The 10586-nt window shown below is 36.0% G+C and overlaps 1 protein-coding gene across 2 annotated transcripts; it reads right to left on the bottom strand.

Annotated features, from left to right (window-relative positions):
- Window positions 1–2864: 2864 nt before the first annotated feature.
- Window positions 2865–9867, bottom strand: LOC135085906 (uncharacterized). 2 transcript variants are annotated; one of them, XM_063980690.1, is made up of 8 exons: window positions 9524–9867; window positions 8732–8932; window positions 7989–8078; window positions 7087–7182; window positions 6171–6266; window positions 5593–5697; window positions 4395–5513; window positions 2865–4046 (listed from the first exon to the last, which is right to left on the bottom strand). In XM_063980690.1, exons 1-8 carry the CDS (start codon window positions 9573–9575, stop codon window positions 2917–2919), a joined length of 2889 nt encoding a protein of 962 aa, XP_063836760.1. In that variant the 5' UTR covers window positions 9576–9867; the 3' UTR covers window positions 2865–2916. The 2 variants fall into 2 exon arrangements, with proteins under 2 accessions (XP_063836760.1, XP_063836761.1); XM_063980691.1 differs by lacking the exon at window positions 2865–4046 and having other exon boundaries at window positions 4264–5513.
- Between the last annotated feature and the right edge of the window lie 719 nt (window positions 9868–10586).

The raw sequence follows: 10586 nt of genomic DNA on the forward strand, positions 1-10586 counted from the left end.
ACACAAAACGTTCTGCCAAAAACGATGGTTTGGGGTTCAAATGTTGTTGTAATATTTCACTCACTTCCTTGAAAGTCATGTCGGCCGGTTTCCGTGGGCTCGCCAAGTTCGTCAATAGTTCGTATGCGCGGTCTCCCATTGTAGTGATTAATGTTGGTAATTTCATTTCTTCACTAATGCCGTTCACTTTAAAATACATTTCCAGCCTTTCCGCGTACAACTGCCAGTTTCCGCAATCCAAATCAAATTCCGTTATCTTGCCGACCGCCATATTTAAACTTAAAATCCTGTCGCCACTGAGAAATCAAAGACCGTAGTGTATTCGTATCGCGTTTAATATAAGACTAAACTGTCAACGGCGCTGCACACATATTTATATAGTGGTGTTAAGTCTACCCTCTTTATTCTATACATTACACAACAGACCGTCAACCATCTCATTTTCCTCAATACTAAATATTTTATTGCATACCATATGTGTAGTCAAAGAGTTGTGTTTTTCTCCCAGCTTCTTTTGCGGCACCAGAACTAGGTCCTTGGTGCTTCCTTCTCTCGTTTCGTCCAATACATTTACACTATTTACATCGTTATTTACACCTACACTATTTACAATTTCTGCATTAGCAGACAAACTGTTTACACTCCCAACAACTTCCTCCTCCTCAATACACGACCGAGGCCGCGAAACGGTGGGTGCCCCCCCAGATACGTAGGGTTGCCTGCGGCCGAAGCGGAATCTTATTTTTGTCTGCACCGTTCATTTTGGAAACTGCTTTCGGGCACAACTCCCCGGGGAGGGGTAGCCGGCGTTGATACTCCACTGACCGTGTCGAGTGTGTTGACTGTTAACGCCCGACATTTCTCCTGCCCTAATGGCTCGTCATCATCCATAGTTTTTTTTGTTTTCTTTCCTTTGCCAATGCCTTTACATTTTTGTATCCATTTTATAACACAATTCTACTTCATGGTACTGCCTGCGCGTTCATCGTAGCTATTCCTATGTCTTTAAATTTGAGATTTTTTTAAAGTGCCTTTAGTAAATATTTCTACAGCAATGTCGTCAAAGTTCAGAAAATCAGTATATGGTCGAGAGTAATGATGACTATGTAAGGTGTCGGTTGTTTACGGGCAGATTCAAAATATGTAGCCCATTGTTAGGGACTTTTATTTTCTACATCCATTTAGGTGTGGCCTGGAAGCAAAAACTTGATTTGCAGTTTTAATGGACATGTTTTTAAATTCGCAACAAAATGTTTATAGCCGCTAGTACATTCTTAGAGTAGGCGCACACCGTTGATTTTTAGTTGGCCGATAGTTGTGCCCGATTTTAAATTGTATGAAGAATCGGCCAAATCGAATCGGCGTAGTGTGCGCACTCCCATACATGCCCATACTAATCAACTGCCCGACTAAACTATCGGCCGACGAAAAATCAACGGTGTGCGCCTACTCTTATGCTTATTTTGGCCACTGCAGGAAGTTTCTCGGCGAGCTATTTTCGCTTCCGCTTCGGAGTTAGGGCAATCTGGTAGGCGGTCTGCCACGACCACGGCGAGCACGCCCAGCTGGCACTTTAGACTCTGGGGCCTCCTCCTCAGTTCTATCGGAGTCCGATGTAGCGCCGCTGCCGCGTCTGCGTTTTCGGCTCCATAATCTGGTCCTGCTTCCGTCGTCGCTCTGGCGGGAGTCCGCCGACTTCATAGATACGACGGAACTGTCGGACTCTATTTCAACACGGGAAAGGGCCACCCGTGGCTCACGTTGCTGTATGATTTTCAGCAGTTCCTCCTCGTTGGTGTTTTCCGTCTTATGTACAATATGTACAGGACTTACGACTAAGCTATTTACATCACTATTACTATGTACAATATTTACATTTTCCTCCTCCTTCTTCTCACACGGCTGACGCCGAGAAACAGTGGGTGCACCTTTGCTTGTGGGCTTTACACACACACACACAATTGTTTTTCTCCGTCATTCCTATCCTATTTTAGCTTTTTTTTACTAATAAACGCTTAACTACATAACATGTTTATTTTAACCTTTGGGAATGCAATTATAAACAGAAACCCAACTGAAATTAAACATTTTAAGTTCTTTATTTTCACTCCTGTGTAAAATAACTAAGCATTGTTGCTTTCTTCTTCGCGGCCTTCACCTTCAACTCTCGTATAACATCATTTATAACATAAACTGTTCTTTATTTTTTAGTTTTTCTTTAGCAGATTTCCAAATTTCTTTGGCATTTTTTTGACACAGTTGCGCTGGTAAGTCAGCATGAGAGCCTTTATAGGCCAAAAACAGCTGATTATACAAATCTCCCTCTTTTGCGGACATTTCAGTATGAACACTATGAACTTACTTTAATAATACCGACTAGAGCAATGTGCTTCTGCATAAACTGAAACGAATACAGTATTCGTCTGACAACAAAAACAACATTAAATGACGTTCAATACAATCTAGGGAATACTTGAATGCTCCCTTATCTTCTGCAGTTGAAATGTAAACATGATCAGCTACAGTTTTTGACTTCATGGCAAGAAAAATGTGGGTTCGAATCGAAACTCCTTCAAACTCATTGTCTTCTTCAGCTCCTTCTGAACACAATGTCGAATACATAGATAAGAATAAGTACTACGTATAGATAGCCGTCTCAAGGTTTTGATAGAAAGAGGCGCCATCTAGTTCTCAAGCTCCGTACTCGCTTCTGCTTGTAACACGGTGCTTTCGTCGTTCATGGTTCGTATCCAGGTATTATTCCAAATATTATTTTGAGGCGCAGTTTTATTTTGGTAGATTTTTTTCCAAAACAATGCAACAGTGCATTAATTTGGAAAAAAAAATCTACCAAAATAAAACTGCACATAACCAATTGCTAAACAAGGTAAAAGAAATAAAAAACAAATATGTAAATCATTTAAAACTTTTATTTTTACTTTTATGTGATACAAAATATCTGTGCGCTAACATTTTCATAGGACAATTTTCATCAAAAACTATATTTTTACCATTTAATATATTATTTATTTCTTTACACCAGTCATTTATCATCAAGGAAATTCCTTTACATATTATAAGTTCTTTAACTTTTTCTTTATGACTTTCGCATGTCACAAAATTTAATGTTACAAGAGAAGTGGTTACCAATTTTATATATTCGGATATTTGATCCGATTCACACTGTGTTGATAAAATTAACAATGTGATTTCTTCTATATGCAATAGGCATTCCAGCAAATGTTTATTGGGATAGTGAAGATTGCATTTTTCTGAATATTTTTTCATAGTTATAAATTTTGAATAGATTTCTTCACCATCCCCTTCTAAATCACTTTTACACATTTCACAATAACCAATATTTTTATAAATTGTTTTAATAACCCAACCACTACAATAAGCAGCTGCTGCGCATTTTTCGATGTTTAACGGATTTTGGCTTTTTATTAAATTATCAATGTTGGTTAGATCCATGTTTATGTGATCAAAATTTATTATTATATTTTTAGGTAAGGGCCTAACAATGTTTTCATAAAAAAGGTATTTGAGATTTTGTAAACAATAGCCATCATCACTTTCGCAATTAGCCCCAATTGATTTAGGCGACACCATATTATTTATTAAAAGCGCTTTATAAGAAGCCTCAAATGCCGGCACTGTAGGCATTATATTTCGATGCCCATGAGCCCTTATTGCACCAAAAAAATTTTCTAAAGGGTCTTGATTGAAATTGCGCAGCAGTAAAGATTTGAGCCCAATGGAATGTAATTTTTTTGTTATTTGCTGGAATGCTTCTATAGTTTTAATCCAACTTCTTAAAGATGGAACCACCCCTGAGCGTGCTCCACCAACAAATTGCATGGATTTTAATATTGGTAGACTTTTATACCACAACTTATGATGTGGTGACTTTGGCGAGACCGCAGATCGGTAAACTTTACCCTTTTCAATTCTGTTGTAACTACCGTTTACGGAATCGAACAAATTGTCGAAAAATAATAAAATTTCTGCAGTATCTTGAGCTTCTTTTGGGATTCTGCCAGTTCCTATAAACAAACACATTATATAGTTACATACAAGTATAAAATATATTTACATACTTGTTTTAAATAAAATTATTATAAGGTAGTCCAGATAGTGTCGTGCACCAAATTAATTTTAATTTATTAATTCGTTAATCAAATTAATTGTAGTCAAGTCCAATGTATTCAATGCATTTTTGTAAAATTAAATCCTTATGTTAAAGTCAGTTAAAAACGAATCTAGACATTATGAAATCATGGAATATTTCCAAGCAGATGACATGAAACTCTTGCAGTAGAAACTAAGTTATAAATTATAATATTCGTGACTATGATGACTGGCATAAAAGGCAAGTACAAATAAATGTTTACCTGCTGTAAATCCCATGGCAACGCTGACAGTTTTACTAAAAAGTTCCGTGCAGTATTTAACCTTCATTTTAGGTATTAAATTAGGAATTACATGGCGCGCGGTAAGTTTAGGAATTAAGCGCATGCCTTTATAGCTTGGGCCCTTTTTGTATAGAGCTTCTAAATGGGCCCATTTTGCCGTGCGCTTTTTCCCATTCAGAGTAAATTCCAAATTTTTTGTAATCAGATTGTTTCTTATTCCTTTTAAAAGATGAGGGGGGTCGTATAGTGGGTAAATTTTGTGTTCGTTGATTTCAAAAAACCCCCCTTTAAATTCTTGATTCTGCCTTATATAATGACCTTTGGTGTCATTTATTAGTGAATTTATGGCAGCCATATTAGTGGATCCCTGGTCGCACGTTGTCGAAATGACTTTGAGTCCGGTTGCTAAAACGTTTTCAATTACTGTTTTTAATTGCCTTTTGAGCTTCTCCGTTTTTGTGGATCCAGTACAAAAGCTATAAGCGACAGGCTGCTTAAATTTTTTGAATACTCCTCTGACCATAAATACCAACACGTGATCAGCAAATTTTCTTTCGCGTTCGAATCCGTCGTCCTCAAAACCTTTTATTTTATCGGTATGTTTATCAAATGCAACATGGGCAGCAATGGCCATTTCGTCAAATATTATAGAGCAATATCTATGCTTACTAGGCATTTTTTCTACCCTTTTCTTTAAATTATTAAAGATAATATCATTTATCCCAGGCATTAAATATGTTTTCGTCATTAATTTGTTCAAGGTAGTTTTTTTCGGCAGAACACATATTTGGCTCAGCAAGCGATATGCCTTTGGACTAGGTTTATATAATGATAATGCCAATATCTTTTCATCTAATGTGAAACGATGTCCTTTGGGGTGTTTTGTAGATTGTCTTATTTGCATATCAAAAAATGTTTTTGCTGCTGGTGACAAGTCTTTTGTAACATATTGATAAGCTTTGGAACGGGTCAATTTCTTGGCTATTTGTAACTTCTGTATTAATCCCGCTTTTGCTTTTTTGCATCGTCTGAGTTCCGCTTGTGTTTTGGCGACTGCTTTATATAGATCTTGTTCAAATTGGTTCTTGAACATATGGCCTAAAATTAAGAAATGGTAAGAGTTAGTTTAATATAACCACATTATTATGTATAAAAAAAAAAAATATATTTTCCTTACTTCTAATAACACCACTGTGAGTCCTTGTGCTTGGCTGCTTGCTTGCTGCTTGCTGGTCATCCATTGTCATGGGCGGAGGCCTTTTAGAAGTTGGTTGTGGTGCACCTGAAAAGAAACTTTTATAATTTACTTCATTCTGGTTCAAATGAGCATGGTATCTTGAAAGATAATAAGAACCTCTTCTTCTCTAATTAATTCTGGTGCTCAAATTCACAAAATTTCATACAAATAATCCGGCCAGATATTTGATTATGAGATTAGAGTTATGCAATAAAGATTTTGAATTTGAGTTTAACTAAGATTAAAACAAAGAGGCAAGATACGGCTTATGCGTCTCGTAAATGTCGAGTTCGAATGGCGTCCCAGGATGGCATTTTTGACAGGTAACAATCGGCCTTACCTACACATTACACGCACGGAGAGCCTTTTTGTAATGTTTTTACCCGACTGCGCCAGAAGTATGGTTATGTTTTTTTTAAATAAGCTCATACATATGTCGTCTAAAATCATCCATAAGAGTTTATCCCGGCTCAGCGGCTGGGCATCAGTTTTCATTTATAAAATAAAACAAAACTTACTTCTAGTAACACCAGTGTAAATCATAGTGCTTGTGCTTGGCTGCTGGTCATCCATTGTCATGGGCTGAGGCCTTTTAGAAGTTGGTTGTGGTGCACCTGAAAAGAAATACATTTTATAATTTACTTCCTTCTGGTTCAAATGAGCATGGTATTTTGAAAGATTATAATAACCTCTTAAGACCTGATTCTGGTGCTCAAATTCACAAAATTTCATACAAATAAACCGGCCAGATATTGAGATTATGGGATTAGAATTACGCAATAAATATTTTTAATTTGAATTTGAGTTTTACCCAAGATTAAAACAAAGAGGTAAGATACGGCTTATGCTTCTTGTAAATGTGAAACTCGAATGGCGTCCCAGGATGCCATTTTTGACAGGTAACAATCGGTGTTTTAGATGACCTAAACTGAACTGGCCCACCAAACTCATTGACAGGGGGACGCCACCATCGTTCAACTTTATAGTTTCCTGCTGCTTTTACACTGCGCGGAAATTAGAAAAGTCAAGTTAATGTGAACACACACCAAACAGCGGGGTGGGGATGAAAATCATTTATTTTTCATCCCCACCTCACTGTTCGGTGTGTGTTCACATTGACTTGACTAATTTCCGCGTAGTGTAAAAGCATCATCCAGCATGGAAAAAGTCGGAACCAGCTATCCGGTATTGACGGTGGCGCCCCGCTGTCAATGTCACGGATAGGACAGTTAAGTATATTGGGTCTATACCTACGCATTACACGCACGGAGAGCCTTTTTGTAATGTTTTTACCCGACTACGCCAGAAGGAGGGTTATGTTTTTTTTTAAATAATAATAACTCATACATGTGTCGTCTAAAATGAGTTTATCACGACGCGCATCCTAGCCCGGCTGGGCATCAGTTTTCATTTATAAAATAAAACAAAACTTACTTCTAGTAACACCAGTGTAAGTCATAGTGCTCGTGCTTGGCTGCTGGTCATCCATTGTCATGGGCTGAGGCCTTTTAGAAGTTGGTTGTGGTGCACCTGAAAAGAAATAAATTTTATAATTTACTTCATTCTGGTTCAAATGAGCATGGTATTTTGAAAGATTATAATAACCTCTTAAGACCTGATTTTGTTGCTCAAATTCACAAAATTTCATACAAATAATCCGGCCAGATATTTGATTATGGCATTAGTTTTACATAAGATTAAAACAAGGGAAGATACACTTAAACGTCTCGTCACGCTCGAATGGCGTCCCAGGATAGCATTTTTGACAGGTAACAATCAATCTTACCCACACATTACACGCCTTTTTGTATTGTTTAAATATGAACAATTTAAGAACTAAAAAGAAAGACCACGGCATCACTTTTCATTTTAATACAATGAAAAAAAAACATGATGTCAGTGCCTTGTTTTCACGTCCACTGCTGGACAAAGCCCTCCTCCAAGGTCCAGCATAATTTTTTATATTATGCAATATAAAATTTCAGTGTCCTAGTTACAATAGGCTCAATCAATGCTGGGTTATTATTTATTCCGATTTTTGCCACTTGACATTTTGTCCATTGTTTCATTTTTGTTATAATCTTACCCCCTTACTAATAAAAAGTTACACAGTTGTTGAACACTGTTTAAAAATGATATTTCCATACTAAACGTCACTTTAAAAAACTGTTCAACGAGCGTGTAAGTTTTATTAGTAAGGGGGTTAATAATTAAAAGTTCTGTAAACTCTTATAACTGTTTATGAACTCATACTGATTTGTAAATAAACTATAGGTACAATACCATTTTAATGTTTTGCTGTTTTATAAAAGAGAACACTAATAATATTTACTTACTAGTATTAGGACCACAATAGATCTCTTTATATGTGGGTGGCTGCTGCTCACACACGTCCATAGGCTCTGCTGTGTAACTGGATGGGACATCTAAAAAATAAAGACAAATTTAATATTTCATCCGTCATAAGAATAAAAAATTGCTCGACTTGGAGATATGTAGAACAACATACATGGTGACATTGCAAGATGTTGCCTTAGTATATTAGGAATGTCAGGACTTAATTTATGCGAAAGAAGAAAACCACGCTCCAGTCTACAGTGGTTGCGGGTTCCAATCCTGCAAGGCCATAATTTTGGTACAAATGTCAATCCATAATTATTATGGCTTTTATACATTATAAACATAGTAGGAACTTATTTATGTTAGTAGTTAGTGTCACAAAATTTATGTACCCTATTTTTATAGGGAACTTAGGTAAATGTGTTAGGTACAACTAGTTTATTACAAAATTAACAACTAAGATTTTGGAAGAATGGTGTATAATGTAGGTAATGATAACCTGTGTCTTAGTTTAATTACAAGTAATTAATTAAAAATAATAATTACGGATGTATTTTTACACAAATTTACATGCCAGCTGCGCTGGTGAGATAAATTGCACATCTCATTAACATAAGACCACTTTTAAATTTAGTACCACACTATCTCGGTGAATAAAATTTTAGAATGTGTGAAAAAAATATTACATAGGTAATAATTATTATTGTCCTATATGTATATGTATAACTAACTAAAATACCTGGAAGATGCAGTGTTGGAATTGCCAGTTTGCTCAATCTGTTTTTCGGGTAATGATATATTTTATTAAAATGAAGATGGCAAATTCTTCTGTTGGCAAATATATGTTTGTCATCCTCTCCATCAATACCAGCATTTTTCACCCATGTGCGAAACTTTTCCAACTCTTTCAATGGATTCGGAAAGCTATGAAGAATGGCACCTGCAAAATGAGATTTAAGTTAATGTCAAATTGTAATCTTTCTCAGTTATAGTTTGTTGTAACACCTGAAGCTTGGCGCAAATGGGCTATTGACCAAAGCCACCGGTGGCCATCAACATATTAAAATACAAGTTATTTTTAAATTGAATTTTCTTTTATTATGTCTCCGTAACAATTTGTGCACTCCATTAGTTTAGAGTATTATATTATTGAGTGGCATTGTAAACTAATAGTGGGTTAGGTAAGATTACAAATTGTAGTCTAACTGCGCCAGATTATAATCTGGCATGAGTTCACAATTTATTTTTTGATGGCATAAACATAAGGTGTTTTTTTTAATTTTATCATCACGGATTGCAATAAATTTATACTCTCACAAGTTTGAAGGTTGTTTGTTGTTAAGACTTTAGTTGTACTTTATTTAGATACCTATTCATTCTACATCATCAGATTAAGATGAGATTGAATAGTAGGTAGGTACAAGTTTTATTAAAGTAATAAATTTTTATGGCACTTGGCAGCTAAGTAAAGCATAAGGTTGGTTATTTGTAGGTAACCATTTATTACTGTTACAAGTATTTATTTACTAACCATTTTGAAGTGATGATTTGCATGAAGAAACACAGCAGATCTTCTGAGGCATGGTTGTGGTCACACAAGCACATAAACAAAAGTAAAAGTTCACTTTCTCAGAGTCACTATCTCAACACGACACGTAGGTATAACAGAGTCACTATCTCAGTCACTTTCTCAACACACACAAGACCTGAAGTTAGAACGGAGGAGCATTAGCTCGACTCAACGTTTTACTATCAAGGATCGCGAATGCAAAGAGAAAGAAATCCAATAAGAAAACGGAGCGCGCAACAGCAACGATCAAGTTTTCAAATTAGAATGTCAGATTTGACGTTCAAGTGGTTAACCGACATATTATGGAAGCGTTCACACGATTCAAGACTTTTTAAAACCAATTTTAATTTTTCTTGATTATAAAGTTTTAAGAGACTATAAAATATTTTATAGAGTTCTATTTCAATTAAATAACTTTTAATAATAAAACATTGTATAACAAATTAATATTTTTATAAACGTAAACGCATTTTAAGGTCAAAAAAGTACGGGGTCAGGCGGATAGATGGCGCTTGCGAGCCTCGATTTGATACGTACTAAGAAAGACGAACTAGCATGGTCGAATATAGGAAAATAGAACACAGACTTTAGTATTTATAACATTTGCACATAGACTCGTCAACCCAGGATAATGCTCCATGATATTGCCAAGCGCCAAGGCAAGATGTATATCATGATGTTTAAACAAGAGCAAATTGTTTTAGGTGGTAAAAAGGGGACATGTGAAGATAATGGGGCGCTAGTAGATGGAATGGGAAGCGGAATAATACAGTGAAAGATATGGTAAAATGGGGACATGTGGATATGATGAGGCGCTACTAGATGGAATGGGTAGTGAAAGTTGAGTTCCCGCAGTCTACGATGAAACTGATTTTTTATGTTACAACATTTCCAATAGATACCTACCTAGTTAATTCATTTAGTCTGATGACTCATATTCAAAGTAGATATGTTTTGAATTACTCCAATAGGCGATTCAGAAAGTCCAACGCCCATCGCCATCTCTTTACCAATAGTTTGGAGT

This window comes from Ostrinia nubilalis, chromosome 30 (genome assembly GCF_963855985.1).
Source record: "Ostrinia nubilalis chromosome 30, ilOstNubi1.1, whole genome shotgun sequence".
Classification (NCBI taxonomy): domain Eukaryota; kingdom Metazoa; phylum Arthropoda; class Insecta; order Lepidoptera; family Crambidae; genus Ostrinia; species Ostrinia nubilalis.